The 18571-nt window shown below is 43.2% G+C and overlaps 1 protein-coding gene across 4 annotated transcripts in view; it reads left to right on the plus strand.

Annotated features, from left to right (window-relative positions):
* Nucleotides 1-18336, plus strand: part of SLC39A14 (solute carrier family 39 member 14) — a 62401-nt gene extending 44065 nt beyond the window's left edge. For 2 of the 4 annotated variants that reach the window (XM_056813689.1, XM_056813687.1), the window contains exons 2-9: nucleotides 2348-2612; nucleotides 4713-4899; nucleotides 5992-6161; nucleotides 10707-10829; nucleotides 12165-12353; nucleotides 12500-12707; nucleotides 13780-13964; nucleotides 14842-18336. In XM_056813689.1, the coding sequence (XP_056669667.1) occupies nucleotides 2364-2612; nucleotides 4713-4899; nucleotides 5992-6161; nucleotides 10707-10829; nucleotides 12165-12353; nucleotides 12500-12707; nucleotides 13780-13964; nucleotides 14842-14988 (1458 nt within the window). In that variant the 5' untranslated portion in view covers nucleotides 2348-2363 and the 3' untranslated portion in view covers nucleotides 14989-18336. Of the gene's footprint in view, nucleotides 1-2347; nucleotides 2613-4712; nucleotides 4900-5991; nucleotides 6162-8813; nucleotides 8984-10706; nucleotides 10830-12164; nucleotides 12354-12499; nucleotides 12708-13779; nucleotides 13965-14841 lie in introns of all 4 variants that reach the window. The other 2 variants (XM_003339718.3, XM_056813688.1) reach the window with 1 other exon arrangement.
* The last annotated feature ends 235 nt before the right edge of the window (nucleotides 18337-18571 follow it).

Below are 18571 nucleotides of genomic sequence, written 5' to 3' on the forward strand. Positions count from 1 at the left end.
GCCTAGCCCTTACCACTCTTCTGCCTTGGAACCAATACAGAGTATTGACTCCAAGACGGAAGGTAAGGATTTAAAAAAAGAAAAGTTGGCTTTTTCCTCTTTAGGATATTAAAAGTGTGAGTAATATTAAAATAATCAGGAAACGTTAAGTAAAATGGACTTGTATTCATTGTGTATCTTTCAGTTGGTTGTGTGACTGTAAAGGTGGGTGACCTGATACGTATTTTAATCTATCAAATTTTACTTACCTATTCCTTTCCTGTAATATCATCTCATCATTGTATGTGGCATTGCTTGGTTTCTGCTCCACCTTTCTGCCCTATCATATCCTGATTTTCTGATAATATAGCTTCTTCTATCTTTCTTTCTTGTCAGTATCTCTCTATATCTTTTTTCCCAGCCTCCCCCCATGATGGTGCTTAAATTATGTTATGAAGTAGAGGAAAATAATAGGTAAGGCATGGCCTAGTACAAAAGATTTTAAAAACTAGGCAGGAGCCTAGCTCTAACCCTAGGTGACAGTGGAGAGAGAGTCAGACCTGGAGATAAGAGGTTCTGGGTTCAAATGTGGCCTCAAACATACCCAAGCTGTATGACCCTGGGAAAGTCACTTAACTCCCATTGTCTAGCCCCTACTATTCTTCTGCCTTGGAACCAATACTTAGTATCGATTCTAAGACAGAAGTTAAGGGTTATTAAATAAATAAATAAGTAAAAAATAATAACTAAGCAGAGGAGTTTGGAACCAGTAAGTAAGCATTAGGGACCTACAAGACATTTTTAAAAAAATTATTTAATTAATTAATTTAGAGTATTTTTCCATTGTTACATGAATCACGTTATTTCCCTCCCCTCCTCCCACCCCCCTCCAGTAGCCAACAAGCAATTTTACTAGGTTTTACATGTGTCGTTGATCAAGACCTATTTCCATATTATTGATATCTGCACTAGAGTGATCATTTAGAGTCTACATCCCTAGTCATGTCCCCATCAAACCACATGATCATGTGATCAGCAATTGTTTTTCTTCAGTGTTTCTGTTCCCACAGTTCTTTCTCTGGATGTGGATAGCATTCTTTCTCATAAGTCCCTCAGAATTGTCTTGGATCATTGCATTGATGCTAGTAAAGAAGTCCATTATGTGTGATTGTACCACAGTTTATCAGTCTCTGTGTACAATGTTCTCCTGGTTCTGCTCCTCTCACTCTGCATTACTTCCTGGAGGTTGTTCCAGTCTCCATGGAATTCCTCCACTTTATTATTCCTTTTAGCACAATAGTATTCCATCACCAATATATACCACAATTTGTTCAGCCATTCCCCAATTGAAGGGCATCCCCTCATTTTCCAATTTTTGGCCACCACAAAGAGTGCAGCTATGGATATTCTTGTACAAGTCTTTTTCCTTATTATCTCTTTGGGGCACAAACCCAGTAGTGCTATGACTGGATCAAAGGGCAGACAGTCTTTTATCACCCTTTGGGCATAGTTCCAAATTGCCCTCCAGAATGGTTGGATCCACAACTCCACCAGCAATGAATTAATGTCCGGACTTTGCCACATTGATTTGCATCTCTCTGATTATCAGAGATTTAGAACACTTTTTCATGTACTTATTTATAGTTTTATTATCAATTGGGGAATGACTCTACAAAACATTTCTAAAGGAGAATTGATGGGACTTACTGACACTATTATGGATGAAAGAGCAGGAAAAGTCAAAAGTCAAAATGGGCATATGAAATTATACCATATGAAATGATGAAATGATTGGTTTCATGGAATATTTTAGATAAAGTTAGGCAGGGCAAAGTGAACAGAGCCAGGAAAATAATTAAAACAATAATGAAGTCGTAAAGACAACTAGTGGTGAAAGAACCATGATCAGAGCAATGACCCACCAGTCCCAAAGGAATAGTCATGAAGATGGGAGCAAAGATGTAGAATGAGACTGCCATTTCGATTCATGGCTAATATGGGAATATGTTGTGCTTGACTATGATTATTTGTTACATAAGCTTTACCTTCTTTTTTTTCCAGTGATGGGTACGATAGGGAAGAGAGAGAATAAATGCTTATTCACTGAAAACACTTACTGGCCCCTGACATTTCCTAGTTGTGTGACCCTGGGCAAATCACTTAACCCCAATTGCCTGGTCCTTGCCACTCTTCTGTCTTAGAATGGATACTTTGAAAAAAAGAAAAGGAAAGAAAACATTACTTTAAAAAAAAGTCTGGGGGGATGTCCAGATTTAGAATCTGAATGAGGACCATGGGGATGGGGATGAAGGAATTGGGAGGGATGCCGGTTTGTCAATCCTCATCTCCTCACTCTTATCTTGTGTAGCCCCTGTCTGGTCATCATGAAGCCACAGAGAGCCCCCCAAAGCCTCGTGCTGCTGCTGCTGCTCTGCACCTTGGACATTGCTTCCAGATCAGGGGCCTCCTCTCCCATCTCGGCCACCTCCTTCCTTCAGGACCTCATGCATCGCTATGGTGAGGCAGACACTCTGACCCTGCAGCAGCTGAAGGCTCTGCTCAACCACCTCGACGTGGGAGTTGGTCGGGACAATGTCACCCAGCCAGAGCTGGGACGGAGGAATCTCTCCAGGGTAAATATGCTTTCCATAGGAGTAGCTGTGGGCGGTTTGGAGGCTAATGGTTCTTCACCCATCTGTCTGTAACATAGAACTGATGGGTCTCCATGTTGGCATGATAATAGTAGTACTAGGAAATTCACTTTAAAGATTTGCACAGCATTCTCTTTCCCACCACCCTGTGCCACACATTCCAAAAGACCTAGTGCAGTTTTAAGTTATCAGAGCTTAATGTGGGGGTCGCCAGGTATCAGTAGATAGAGGTCCTGGGCAAGTCACTTAACCCCCATTGCTTAGCCCTTACCACTCTTCTACCTTGGCACCAATACACAGCATTGGTTCCAAGATAGAAAGTAAGAATTTAAAAAAAGAGAAAAGAAAAGGAATAGACCACCCCTTTGTGCCTAGCTTGCACACCTCTCCTCTTTGCCCACTGAAGTTCTCTCCTTTTAAGAGGAAGGTAACTAAGGGAGTGAATGGGGCTTGAGGCCATCCCATAAGGATTGATTTTGAAGTAAAAACTATGTGGAACATGATGGATATCCTTCAGGATGAAAGAGCTGTGTTGTTGAGGAGGGTCGGGCTCATCCTTTCTCCTCCTCCTCCTCCTCCTCAGATAACTCCTCACCAGGGGTGTTGTGGTGGAGATTCCTTTTGGGGGTGGGTTAGACCCTTTAGACTCTCCAGGTCTGTGACCTAAGGCTCTTTTCTGGTGCTGCCTACCTGGATTTTGATGACTTACATCTGTTCTCACACCTAGTGGGAAATGTCCTCTCCCTTCTCAAAGGAACTTGTGTGGCTCTTTCCTTGACCCGTCTCACACTTCACCTTGTCTAATTTGGGATTATCTCTGTGTATGCTCTATCCCCTAGAACCACAAATGGTGGATGGTGTAAGGCTTAGTCAGAAGGATATAACTTTACAGCTTATACTTAGCTTCTTCAGTTTCCTTATCTGTGTATTTGAGATAACAACAGCACCTGTCTCACAGGGTACTTGTGAGAATCAGACAAGATGAAACTTAAAGCTCTCTATAAAAGCTAAGTTATTATTATTAGGGGCAGGGGCTGTATAGATTTCCATTTTCATATCCACAGCTTTATGAATAGTAGGCATGTACGTTATGGAATTGCTTCCTAGTAGTATATGCATATTCCTGAGATAAAGTGAACAAACAAGTCAGATACAGTCCATTCTGCTATAACTTGACATAATGCATTCCTAGAAAGCACCACGCTATGCCACTTTCAAAATAAAAACCACAGGGCTTATGGGAAAAATGAGGTTATAGGTACAACACTCAAAAACTTCATCAACGACATAAAAAAGGGGGATGAAAACAAATACACAAAGGTAAAATGCTTTTTGTGCAGTTAAATAATTAATATAGAAATCTACAATGGCTGTTGCTCCTCCCTAGCTTCCACCCGGCCATGGTGGAAGGTGGTAGGGTGGTCTAGGAGATGAGGACAGGGTTGAGCCAGCCCTCCTCTACCCATAGCTCCCACTGCACCAGAAGATAGATGAGAAATACGGCACTTGACCTTGACAGAGTTTGGAAATTTGCTTGTGGAAGTGGGGGCCAGAAAGGTTGCAATTTATGAGTTGTTGTGAAGCATGGAGTAGTTTTCTACATTTTCACTTGTTTCTCAAAATCGAATATAAGCAAACTTGAAATTTGGATTATACTTAAAATGCTTCCTAATATACTGATCAAATCCACATTCTAGAAACAAGCATTATAACAGAAATGATTGTATCGGGATGGAACAAGGTCATGGTGAGCCTTGACCCATCCTGGTTGCTTTTTGACAAAGAAGATGGGGAGGTATGATGAGGGTGGGAAATGGGGTGGGATACCAAGGAGATAGCTGGCATTACTTGGATGTAATTGGCCTTTAGAGGGGAAGAGAATTCTGGACTTTCAAAGTGGCTTCATCACAAAAGAAATTGGAAATTGCTAAGCTTCATTGAAAATGGGAAACTATGTTCTTTTCTTCTTGAAAGACCTCTGTGTGAGGTTTCTGTGTAAAGACCAAGCAAAGCTTTCTGATTCACTGGGGCTTCTGTTTTGTCTTTGTCCTTCCTCCCTTCCCATCCCACATGTCTCACCAGTGTTTTAGCTCTGCAGACCTCTTTGCTGCCCATAATTTCAGTGAACAATCAAGAATCGGCAGGCCCGAGTTGCAGGAATTCTGTCCCACAATCCTACAGCAGCTGGACTCTCGAGCCTGCACCCTGGAGAACCAGGAGAATGAGGAGAACGAGCAAACAGAGGAGGGAAAGCCAAAGGCAGTGGAAGGTAAGCAACAGGTGCAAGGTGTCTAAGGACAGCGTCCCTCTTCCCTCAGGGCTTGTGTATCCTGGGGCTGCGGCATTGATGGATGTTCCCATGGTGCTAGTCTCCCCACTTCCTAGTGCCTGCCTGACCCCGATAGACCACAGGGAGAGCAACAGCCACAGCAGCAGTCATTGTCTCTATTCCTGACTCGGACTAATGGGTTGTTGAGCTCAGTGAACAGGGCTGGCTTGAGGCTGTCTTTTAGTTTCCTGAGAGATGACTGTGTCTGACCAGACTTTAAAAATGAACCGCAACACTTTGGCTCTGGAATGGCCGAAGTGTTCCTTTTTTTAGCCTTCAAGGCCCTCCACATGTGGCCCTATTCTGCCTTTCCAGCCCGTCTCCCATGACTCCGTATTCACTCCCTTCCCACCAGAAGGGTGCTCGTTATCCCCTGATAGTCCATTGGGCTTGTCTTCCCATCCTCTTGGGATCCTGCCCATTGTCTCTTCTGGAAATGTCCTCTCTGCTTATCTAAAGTTCAAGTCCTCTTCTCCCCTCTCTGGCCAGCCTTGACCTTTGCTCACCATTCTAGCTCATCTCAATCTCTCCCTCTTCTAAAATCATGGAACCACTGTCGGTCCCTCTCACTGGATGGTCAGTCATGTGCTGCCTTGTCCGAGCTCTCATCTTGTCCATTATTATCTCTTAACTCACTGCTCAGGACCAGAGTGTAAGCAGCAGCCTGGGATTTATCTCCTGAATCACAGACAGGTTGTGGTCCACTTTGGTGGAACGAGTTCTCATCGTGGGAGCTCCCCTACACTGGCAGATTCTCAGCTCTTCTGCTTGATATTATTGTTAACTCTTTTTGAATGTTTATGTCTTTTCTTTCCTATTAGATTGTTAACTCCTTGAGAGTAGAGACACCACATTTCTCCCTTTGTTGCCTCCCCCCGCAGGGCTGAGCACAGAGCAGGTGTTACTTCAGAGTTGGTTGGTTGGCTCCAAGAATATGGGTGTTGAGCAGGGCCCTCCTCCCTAGGAGAAGCACTGATATCACCCCTCTGCCCTTGGTAACCAGGGCTGCTATCTGTTCTTGTTCCTCCACAGTGTGGGGCTTTGGTTTCCTCAGTGTATCCCTGATTAACCTGGCTTCTCTCCTGGGAGTTCTCGTCCTGCCCTGCACCAAGAAGACCTTTTTCAGCCGGGTCCTCACTTATTTCATCGCCTTGTCCATTGGAACGCTGCTCTCTAATGCACTCTTCCAGCTGATCCCAGAGGTGTAGTAGACCAGAAAACAATCGAACAAAAAAACTATTTTCTTTTTTGCGCCGACAGCTGTAATTTCCATCACCTGACTGCTTCCTCCCATTTCGTTCTATTCACCCACCACAGTGCCATCCAGAAAATAAAATTTCCCTTTTGTGCTGAGCCTCAACACCAAACATGTTTTTCCCTGTTGGATTTCTAGGGCTTTCTCTTTTTTTCCACAATCCCAGGGAGCTCTCAGGTTTGTCTCTGGCCCCTTCAGGCAATGTCAAATGCAAGGTTCTTGTCTCTTCCTTCCTTCCCCTTCCTCTATATAGAGTTCTCCTGTAGCATGCCTTTTTTTTGTCCAAACCTGTGATTTCATGAGTATGGAGAACTCCATTTGTGGAAATTCCTTCCTCTAGTACAGATCAGCAACTCTGTCATTTATAGCCTTAAAGGATTGCTTGTAAGATACTAAAATGTATTAAGAGAAAGAACTTGTACTAAGATCTTCCTTACTTTGAGACTGGACCATTATCCTATTCTAGGAACTTACTATTCCTCATAGCCTCTCACTATGGTTACTAAGAGGAAAGCTGGTACTTCTGGGAACTTCCTGCCCTTAGGTAAATAAATTAGGTAAATGCCTGCTAAAGGCATGTGTTCCCTTATGCCCATAGTACCGACTTTAATTCATGATTCTGTTGAGAGGTTAAACCTGATAATTGAGGAAGAATCCTAAAACATGAAATGTGGATCTGGGAAGGAAGGAAGATCATCCACAATATGGCTGATAGAACTGGCACAGGGATCCAAGGCATTTCTAGTTATTGTCTTCAACTGAGGCATGCAAAGAGCCATACAGTAGTCAAAGGTTATGGAAGAGAATAAAGCCAGGAAAAGTTGGTCAGGGGAGTTCTTTTGGCAGTGTTTGAACAACTGACTATTTAGACCTTGCATCTTGACACTTTCCTGATAGAGCTGGTATCCTGATGGCTTTTTGGGGCTTTTTGTGAATTATGAAGCATTTGTTAATTTTGGTTTTTAATTATGTAATTCAAGAGCCACAAAAATGATACTCAATTTGATGATCTTCCTAACAGAAGAAAAATCTGCCCTCCTTCCTTCTTGTGTCTAGTATAGTACCCAGGAAGATGTAAGTCCCTAATGAATATTTGTTTACTTACTGATTACCCTGGCTTCTACTTGCCTTTTGTAACCAGTAGGTAAAGAAATAGAGGTTCATGGCCTGGCCAAACAGAATTTTGAAATCTCTGAATTTTCATACTATTACTTTTTGGAATGACAGATGAATTTTTCTTTGGGTTCATCTCAGCAGCAATTCCAGGGAACCACTTTTTCAGTCAAGGGCAGATAAACTTTTGTCCCTTTTCTTAGGGAAAAGTTAAAAGCCCTCTGGCCCCTAAAGTCCCTTTTAGCACCCAGTCAATGAGTTTAAGCAAAGGCTAGGCATTTTGTCCATTACTCCTCCAACCTCCTTAACCAAGCCCCTTAATTTTAAGTTAAGTGGGTTTCCATTCCTGTAATGGAGGGATGACAGCAAAACATAGGCTGCCATCTTCCATATGCCCACCCAAGAGATTTACAAAGCCAAATGAAGTTGTTCCATTTACTTAAGGTTTGGCAGCTATGGCCAGTGCCAGTCAAAATACTTCCCTCTCCACTCCCATCCTCACCCAGGGCAATCCTCATCTTCTTGGGTTATTGTTTTTGTGGCTCTAAAAGCTTAATTTTATTTTCTTCTTTGATATGAAATGCCTTTTTTCCCTAATTGAGTGGAAATGAAATGATTGTGTACATGCTCCACCCCGTCATGGTTCACAGGTGCCATTTCCTGGGATTCTGATAGCAACTTGTATTTGGCACAACCTGATTCAAGATGGTGGCTGTGGCCCAGGGTCTATGAAGGAACTGGGACATGGAGTGTGTGACACTGAGAAATGCTGAAGGAGAAATTGTACAATGATCTGGCCAGTCCTAGAGCTCTGTTTTCCAAGTTTAGGTCTCCCAAAAAAGAGAACTAGGCAAGTCTAGGATTTAAGACTGATGATGGATGTAGGAAGAGGCTCTAATTACTTGTGTGTCCTTACTCCTCCATCATACCTTGCCAACAAATTTTGTTGGTATTAGCCTTCCATTAATTAATCAAAACATGTGAATGCACACTCAAAATTGAATTCACAAAGCAAAAGTACCAGATGGGGTTCTGCCTCTTGCTATCTGCCTTTGCAAAAGCTAGACGCTTTGGGTCCAAAGACTCTCATGGTCATAGAGAGGACTCATGACAGGTGTAACCACACTGCCCATTATCCATATGCTTTTGGGAGAATTATTTAGAGGGAAACCAAAACAGAAATTACAGGGCTCCAAGGGCTGCCTTAAATCTCCTCATTGTTGTAATCTGAATCAATTCAATAAAATTTTTTCCAACTCAAATCACTAACAAATGTTCTGTTTTCTCTCTCCCTCCCTCCCTCTCTCCATCTCTGATTCTCCTTTTTTGTTTTCCTGTGAACCCTTTCTGCCCTTGTCCCAACACCAAACAAACCCTCCCCCTTCTCTTCCCATTCCCAATCCTCTGAAACCTATGGGTTGATCTTCTTGTGGGGCTTTTCCTCTTTCCCTATCCCCCTTGGGTGGGGTTGGCTCCCCGACTGCAGTGTGGGGATACGGTCTCCTTTGCGTGACCGTCATTTCCCTCTGCTCCCTGGTCGGGGCCAGCGTGGTGCCCTTCATGAAGAAGACTTTTTACAAGAGGCTGCTGCTCTACTTCATAGCTCTGGCGATTGGAACCCTCTACTCCAATGCCCTCTTCCAGCTCATCCCTGAGGTATGCAGAGGGTCTTCCCACATGGGAGGATGTCTGGTCTCGGGTGGATGGGTGGCCTTAAGTAGGGAACCTTCCACTTCAAGGGAAGGTGTGGAGAGAACACTCTGAGTCCTTTTAGCTTGAATGAGGACTTGATCTGCTCCAATCAGATCACTTGGTGCTCTCCCTTCACCCCCCACTTGAGCTCTTGGCTCTCTCTCAACCACAGGTAAATCAGTTCCTAACAGTGTAGGCTCAGCTCAAAAGTCTTTTTGGTTTCTGGAGTAAAGAAGTGGGAGACATCACCAGAATTTGGGTCTTGTGTAGCGGTTCCCGTCTCCTCTGTTCAGAAGGGTGGATGTAGGGCAAAGGTGACCCACAGGAGACCATTCATGGTCAGAAGTTGCATGTGTTGACAGCACCTTTGCCCCCTCGCACAGCTGAACTGGCATGCTCTCCACAATGGGGAATAGTGTGCAAATATTTTGAAAGTTTGGTAATCAGCTCCTGAGAATCTTAGTTTGATTGTGGTTTAACCAGAGCTACTTCCTGTCTCTAGCTTGTGAGATTTTTCAGTCTATTGTCTCTGGCAGATCTGGGCCCAGCAGTAACTGAGACAGAAATAATACAAGTTCCTGTTTGTATTTGTTCTGCAAAGTGCTTTCATGCCCATTTTCTCCACCTGATTTTTATATCAACTCTGTGAGAGATAAGGCAGGTTTCTTCTCCTTGTAAGATAAGGAAGGTCAGTGATTTACCCAAGGGAGAGCAGGAGCCAGATAGCTAGACTTCTTCCTGATGCAATGACTAGTCTGTTGATATTGAAGGAGAGAGTTGAGTTGTCTGTGTCTTAGTTGGCATTCTTTTAGGAGATTGGCTCTTCTGAGTAGCATAGCAGTTTATCCTGCCCACAACTGTTCTCTACATCCAGATTGCCTACTGATTAATCAGACTTATTCGCATCTAATAATGTTATTGGAAGAAGTCTGGGAGCTACTCAAGCCTTTTAGGGAAATTTAGATTCAGAGGTGGGTCTCCTGGGATCATCCAGTAAAAATCAACAGATGAATCTCAGGTTCAGACTTCTGGTCTTGTCATCTTTCAATCAGATTCTGTTTGTTTCCTGGATGTAAATGAGGAAGCTACCAGAAGAACCTAGAGCAAAAGTTGGGATGTGCTGGACTTGATAGTCTGATTTCTCATGTCTGTCATGTGCACTTCTACTTGGGAATAGATTACCTGTCTTCTGGCATATCGAAGAAATGGATTTCTTGTTACAAAATCTGATTTGCATCATTTCCTTTTGTGCTCCCAGATAGTGCAGCCAGGGACACTCTCTAAGTAAGAAGAAAAGATAGTCATTGACATTCTATTCAGATGGAGTTGATTGCTCAGTCAGAGGTCTTAATGATAAAGAATATACTTTGGGAAAAAAGAAAAAAAAACCCAACTAATAAGAGATTAGAAAAGGCATGTTTAGAGGTTGGTGCCCAAGTTCCTATCCCTGAAGTTTCTCTGTTCTCTTATTTGTAAACAACCTATAGGTTTAGGAGAATTTTTCCCATAAAGCATCTCTGAACAGGCCCAAGAGTTCTGTATCAATGAAATATCAAGTGTTGGATCCTCTTAGAAGGAGAATTCTTGGCTTGTTAGATCACTGCCTTAGTCTGGGAAGATGGTGCCAGAGGACCCCAGTGACAGTTTTACATTGCTGTAAACTCATTCTGTTTTTCTGGGTCCACAGGCTTTTGGATTCAACCCTCTAGAAGATTATTATGTCTCAAAATCAGCAGTGGTATTTGGGGGCTTTTACCTCTTCTTCTTCACAGAGAAGATTCTGAAAATGCTACTGAAACAGAAAGACGAGGTGAGGCTGAAGGGCTGGCAAAGGAATCTCTCCTAACAAGGTTCTCTTCTCAAATAATTTTTCTGTATTTTATGTTTTTACCATAAATCCATCACCTTGAACTTTCACATTCCTCTCAGTCTTACCAAGTGTGTTTGCATCTTACCTCATGGATAGACCAGTGGGAAGGTGTGAGAGGGAGATCCAACTTAAGTAGTGATTGACTCAAGAGGACAGCTCGAGTTCAATAGCAAGAGGACAGTAACAATTCTGCTCTTATTCTAGTTCCAAATGGAAGTTCTGTTCTCAGGGTTTTATCTGTAGGGGTTGAAGTATAGACTAATAATTATGTGACTATAAAATGATGAAAATGGTTTTCTGGTTTAGTTTGTTAATTGACTATAATTAACTAAATTTTATATATATATGTATGTATGTATTCTAAAAGAAGGACTCTGAGAATGTTTTGAGTAACATCAGCCTTATTAAAATGAGTTATACATATGTGTAGCTTCCCAAGATTGACCCTTGGTGGAGGGGGCAGCTAGAGGACTCAGTAGATACAGAGCCAAGCCTGGAGTTGGGAGGGCCTGGGTACAAACCTGACCTCAAACACTTCCTATCTATATGACTTGGGCAAGTCACCTAACTCCCATTGCCTAGTCCTTACTACTCTTCTGTTTTGGAACCAATACACAGTATGGATTCTAAGATGGAAGAGTTTTTTTTTTAAAAAGGAGAAAAAAAAAAGAAATGAATGGAGAGGGGAGGGAGAGTGGTATTTTCATTGCTCTTTGGGAAGTTATGTTTTGCTACATTTGTCTAAAAAAAATACAAGTTCATTTTATAGTCATGTTCTATACCAACTCATGACCTCTTTTATTGTTATCTTATACAATAAATTATATTTATACTTATTTTTTAAAAAATTTTAAACTCTTCCCTTCTGTCTTAGAATCCATACTGTGTATTGGTTCCAAGACAGAAGAGAGGTAAGGACTAGGCAATGGGGATTAAGAGATATTACCCAGGGTTACACAGCTTGGAAGTATCTGGGGCTGGATTTGAACCCAGGACCTCCCGTCTCTGGGACTGGCTCTCAATCTACTGAACCACCTAGCTGGCCCCATTTACACCTTTTATTATTATTTAACTTTGCAAATGTATTACCTTGTCTCCCCCTGCTAGATTATAAGCACCTAAGGAAGAGCTCCATGTCTTATAGATATTTCTCCATGGTATCTCATGCATAGTTAACACTTAATAGATACATGTTGATTTTATGGACAACAAGAAGAAATCCCTCTCATTCCGTTGCTCAGTGCCTGTGTCTCCTTCACCTTCATGTCCCCCTAGCATCACCATGGGCATAGCCACTATGTCTCTGAGACTCTCCCTTCTAAGAAGGACCAGGAAGAGGGAGTGACTGAGAAGTTGCAGAATGGCGATTTGGATCATATGATACCACAACACCTGAATAGTGACCTGGAGGGCAAGGCTCCAGTGATGGATGAGAAGGTCATTGTGGGCTCCTTGTCTGTCCAGGTATGTGGCTCTTCATTTACTGAATGCCAGGGACCTGTGTGATTAGTGATGGAGCTCTGGCTGTGTGCTTCTTCACTTGTGGTAGAAAAAGCTCTCTTCTCTCTCTGATATTCTTCTGGGTTGTTGGTAAATTGGCTTTCTTATAGGACCTACAGGCATCCCAGAGTGCATGTTACTGGATAAAAGGTGTCCGCTACTCTGACATCGGCACTTTGGCCTGGATGATCACCCTGAGTGACGGCCTCCACAACTTCATCGATGGCTTGGCCATTGGCGCCTCATTCACTGTGTCTGTTTTCCAAGGCATTAGCACCTCGGTGGCCATCCTCTGCGAAGAGTTTCCACATGAGTTGGGTATGTAGGAACCATCTCTGTTCTGATTGTACTGCTCACACACATGCTCTTTATGGAGCCTATGCCTCTCCACTTCCAAAAGGTATCTTTTGTGGTCATTTGTAGAACATAAGCTCCTTGAGGGCAGGGGTTGTTTTGTTCTGTCTTTGTATCCCCAACACTTACCATAGTACTTTACACATAGTAGGTGGCTAATACATTTTTCAAATTGGATTAAATACATATTCCCTGGTCTGATTTGAAATTTAGCCTCTGCCTCTTAAAATAAATATTTGTCAGCTTTGAAGAGAGGCCAAAAAATAATGTCTTCTTTCTTTCCTCTCCTGTATAACATGATTATGAAAGATGAGCCTCTAATTCAGTGTTCCATTATGGCACTGGTTTTTGAAGAATTTACCCAGGGAGAGCAGGCTTTGATAGGTGCCACTAAACTGAAACAGGCCTAGCCATGGGCTGCCTGTCAGTGGCTATAGGACCAGGCTTGCTAAATGCAGAGAGAATCTGAGAGTTGGCCACCAGATGACTGAATTTTTTTCACTCTCATAGCAACTTATGAAAACCAACCACAAAGGCAAGAAGAGATTATTCATACTGATGAAATGATGCATCTTTCTAGTATTAATATGGTATTTTTACAGAGATGTTATATGTCCTGACTGAGAGCATTTAAAAAGCTGTCTAAACTGGAGCTTCCTTGAAGCCAATTAGTTGCTAAAATGTGAGCCAGAGAAAGGAAATGAAGGTTGTGATGAACTTACACATTTTGCTTCTCCATCAAAGAAGACAGAAAATGAAGGCTATTCTAGTCTGTATGTCTTTATTAATTCATATGAATTAGTTTCTGCCACCAGAATTTTGGGCATTTGGCCAATTGTAAGAAGCTTTGGAGCCTTTGGATTTATTTGCTTTTACTCCCATTTGTTTTATGATAACTTTTGGGCAAGCCCTGATTATCCAAGAACTTTACCTTTGAAGGTTTGTCCCTCCAGACCTTTTCCATTCTTCCACCACCTGTGTCATCTTTCTTATCTTATTTTTATTGTCTTTCTCCTATCTTTGCTCATCTTTTTAGGAGATTTTGTCATTCTGTTAAATGCTGGAATGAGTATCCAACAGGCTCTCTTCTTCAACTTCCTCTCCGCCTGCTGCTGCTACCTAGGTCTGGCCTTTGGGATTTTGGCTGGCAGTCACTTTTCTGCCAACTGGATCTTTGCTCTGGCCGGAGGAATGTTCCTATATATTGCTCTGGCGGATATGGTAAGTCCTCAAAAGTTACTGCCAACTGGGAAGAGCTGAACCTGGTCCTTCTTTGCATGGGAAGGTCTCAGAGGATAGAGTGCCAGACCCAGAGTTAGGAGAACCTGGGTTCAAATCTGGCCTCAGACATTTCCTATGTGACCCAGGCAAGTCACTTAACCTCAATTGCCTAGCCCTTACTGTTCTTCTGTTAGGAACCGCTACTAAACTATCGATCCTAAGATAGAAGGTAAGGGTTTAAAAGAAAAGAGAGAGAGACTATAGAACATTTTTCATAAGAGATGATGAGTATGTTGACCATCCCAGGCCACTGTCACTTTATGGAATGCCCCAGGCTCTCTTGGGTCTTCAAAGGCACATGGCATCCTTAAATTTGCTAACTGGTTGAACTGGGTTCTATTTCCAACATAAAGCTTTCCTCTGAAGGCTGCAGTTGGCTTCGGTTGGCTCATTCCCCACCAACGGTGTAAAAGTTTAGGGAAAGCCTAGCTCCTTTTCTCCAGGCCACAAATGGCATGGGAACAGGCGTATGCTCTTTCTACATGGCTGGCTTAAATTGCCGCCATACCCGCTCACCATTGCTGACTGCGATCTGGAGGCAAATCAAGCCATAGCTGTACTGTATACATAATAAAAAGGTTTGTTTTCTGCCAGCGTTCAAAAGCTGCCAGGGACAGAACCTCATTTCCTCTTCCTCTAAAGTTGCAGTCACCATGGAGAAATGCTGGGCACACGTGGCTATTAAATTCTCCCTGCTGCTGCTGTTGCCTTCTCTTCCTTCACCGGGGAATGGGAGCCACCTGCAGAACTTGCCAGGACCTGGGCTGGGTTAATAGGAAGATGTGCCAAAGTGCAGCTCTCTCCTTCTCTTTTTCAGTTCCCAGAGATGAATGAAGTTTGTCGAGAAGATGAAAGGAGCGGCAGCATATTAATTCCTTTTGTCATCCAGAATCTGGGCCTGCTCACAGGCTTCACCATCATGCTCGTCCTCACGATGTACTCGGGGCAGATTCAGATAGGGTAATGCCGTGCCGTGAGGAGTGGGGCTGGCAGAGGAACCCTGGGATGCTCAGTCACTGGGGAGCACGGGTTCGAAGCCGTCATTTCAACAAAGCAGGGCAGAAGTGGCCAGTTTCTGCCTCAGGCTATTCCACAGACTGTATCCCCCTCCTCTCAATGTCAGCTCTCTTGAAAACACTGTATCCTAGACGTGAACTTCCCTAGTGACTGGTTGCTAGGTAGTGCCTCCCACCCCTCTGCCCTCTCTCTTTTCTCAGAGTGACTCTAGACAGTAAAAACAACACAGAAGACAGATCCAACTTCTCCCCTTGGCGACTTTCTGGCATTTCTCTATTAACAAGCACTGCGGGCAGTGGTCCTGACAAATTCCAGAACCCGTTTCCTTGCTGGTCCAGCACGTATCCCAGACTCTCACCCAGAGGGATATCTCGTAGTTATTACTTGGTATCAGGAGATACGTCCGGACCTCACCGTGTCCCGTTGCGAGGAAAGTTCACCTCTCACACGGAGAGAATATCCATCTCATCCCTTCAGAGTTTCTTTAGTTGCCTCATGCTTCTCAAAGGGAAAGGGCTGAGGGGGTCTTATGAGAGGGAGAATGGAGGCAAAAATGAGAAGAAAGACGAAACCACGTTTCCTCTGCGGCGATGATGGCCTCTCCTCGTGAAGGACTGCGGTGTATTGAGCTCCCATAGGCATCCCCAGCACGCCGTGACTTTTCCGGTCTTCCAGACTCCACAACAGATGTAACTATTACTGTCTCAGCCTCCTCTTTCCTCCAGAGTAACACGGAGAGTGGAGGGATGGGATTCCTGCGGCTTCCGGGAGGATCTTCTCACCTCTTTAGAAGCATCTCCCTGGAGTATTCAGGGTGCTCTTGTTAGAGAGAGGACTCGACAGATCTTCTCCCCAAGTCAAGACTTTTACCATTGGGTCAAGTCGGTGGAATGGGACAGACAAAAGGAAATGGGGCTGGTCAGGATTCAGAATGGGCTAAGGGGAAGATGGTGCCGTGCCTGGACGTGGCCAAGCATGAGGCCAAAAGACGTTGGTTTGAGCAGTGTAGAGTAATGATCACCCTGTGAATTAGCTTCCAGTACCACTGCCTGTTGCAATGCTTACCAAGAAAAACAAAATTAAGATGGCGGTGTGATTGGTCTTTGGAGTTCCAACTTTCTCAAGCTGGATGTACCTGTTGAAGCTAGAGCCCAGCCCTAGGGAGTGTGATGGTATGGTCAGAACTTTGGCTTCAAGGGATAGCTGTTCCCCAAGTTCACTAGGTGAATTGATTTATTATTATCATATTGATAAAGTCTAATTTTTCAGCCACTTGGGCAGTGAAGACCCCTGGAAGCCATTCAGGCAGTGCCTCACTGTTGTAACCCAGGGGTGGTCTTGGCTTATACTCATTTACTTAATTGGGAAGGTTGGTAGTTCACTGCTAGCATCGATGAGGTTTTTTCTTCTGTTCATGTCTGAAAATGAACATGGGGCTGATCTGTAAGAAAAGGTACTGCAGCACCCTCCACCAGATACTAATTAAAAACAACATTTTTTTTAATCCCCTGGGGGACTTCATGCCACCGTTCTGCAGGGGGAAAAAAATAACCACCAGTAAGGGAACTGCTGATAATTCACTTACTGCCAAGAGTTTTCCTCTTTGTTTTGCTTGTGGCCTGGGGTAGCCTGAAGTCGGGCTTAAATAAGGAGAACTTTTGGCATTCAAGGTTGTGGGATGGGCAACTTTCATCAGAATCAAGGTCCACATGTACAAAAGAGCTGTTTCCTTGGATTTGGGAAGCACTCGTTTTCTTCTTTTAAATCACCTTTGCTATTTCTCTTTTCCCCAGAAATGCTTTCAGGAGCTGGAGAAAACAAATCTGTTATAGATCATTCTCCAATACAGGAGAACCAGCAGAAAGCCTTTAGTTAACTCATATTTTCAACAAAATGTGTAAAAGCTCCTCTCTGAAGGACTCTTTCTGCCTTTCTAAAATAATACTAGATGGTTTGCCTTAGTAGAGAATATCAATTTAGGGGCAATGACTTCCTGGTGTAGGAGAGTTGTAAGTTATTCAGTAGTATAATAAAATTACTTGAAATCGCTTAAAAATCTGAAGTATTAAAAATAGGACATTTTCTTTCTTGCATAAATACTAACTTTTTTTCCTTTAAACCCTTACTTACTGTCTTAGAATCAATAACTATGTATTGGTTCAAAGGCAGAAGGGCCGTAAGGGCTAGGCAACGGGGGTTAAGTGACTTACCCAAGGTCACACAGCCAGGAAATGCATGAGGCCAGATTTGAACCCAGGACCTCCCATCTCCAGGCCTGGCTCTCTATCCACTGAGCCTCTTAGTTTCCCCCACATATATATTAACTTGAGAACTTTCCCTTCTCCCATATCTGCCCCAAGGAAGTGCATATTACACTGTAAAATGGTAAAAAAAAAAAACAATTATGGCAAGGGAAGTTAGAACAATATTACTGCACCTGATTGAAAGCTGCTGTTAGCAACAGACCTGCCTTATATGCTGAAAATATGACTATCATGTATTGATGGAAAATTTAATGCCATTTTAATATGCATTTCCCCTTGGATTTTAGCTGTTGAGTGTGCATTTTTAGATCAATTTGATATATAGATGTCTAAGGATGTTATTCTGTCTCCTACATCTGTTCCCCTACTTTTACTGCTTGTGTGGGCTAGCTGTATTTCACTATCTGAAAGAGGGGCAGATTGAGATGGGAGAAGGGGCGAGAAAGTGGTGAGGAGTTTGGGCCTCCACCCCAGGGGGGTGTGAATGCAAAGTTAGGCTAGGACACGATTCCCTACCATTTTGAGGGGAAGCAGCTTTCCCTTCTGTTACTAGGCCATAGGATTCTCCAGCCTTTGCAGGGTTAGGAGTGGGGTTGAAGTGAGAACAGCTGGAGAAGTTCCCACGTGAGTGCCCAATCTCAGCACCTTCTTCATCCTTTAGTTGCCCTTCATCTGCAGTTTGTAAGACGCCCTTGCCGTCTACCTTCCCTAGGTCTGTTCCTAAGTGAGCCACCTTCTATCACGGTGGCCTCAGGATGACAACTTGAAGAGGCGCGCTGTAATTCCACTTAGCAGTACACATTGTATTGAGGGTGTGCAAGGGGGGAAATCACTGAATTGAGTTTTTATTGTTCATTTCTTTTTACAGTTCTACAATTCCATCACAGTGTTCTTTAAACAAACAAACAAACAAACAAACAACTCAGGTGTCATAAGAAAAAATAAAACCCAAGAATATATTGTCATGTGGACTGTAACCATTTTATTTGTAAGATTCTATAAATAAATTTATATTCTGTAATGACTGAGAATCCTAGGAGTGCTCTGTTGCCAAACTGTACAGTATTAAGCCAGCCTACGGGGCAATGAAACATTTTAAACACAAGGTGGTGCAAGTGTACACAGCATTTTGATTTTTGGTTTTTGGTTTTTTTCCAGGGTTTGGGCTAGGGTTGTTTCCAACTCTGCTGGGATTTCTCTTTGCCCATTCTGAGAATGGGCAGCATACTCGATTTAAGAGCAGTTTCACTGTCGAATAACTCATGG

Source organism: Monodelphis domestica, chromosome 1, assembly GCF_027887165.1.
Source record: "Monodelphis domestica isolate mMonDom1 chromosome 1, mMonDom1.pri, whole genome shotgun sequence".
NCBI classification, from domain to species: domain Eukaryota; kingdom Metazoa; phylum Chordata; class Mammalia; order Didelphimorphia; family Didelphidae; genus Monodelphis; species Monodelphis domestica.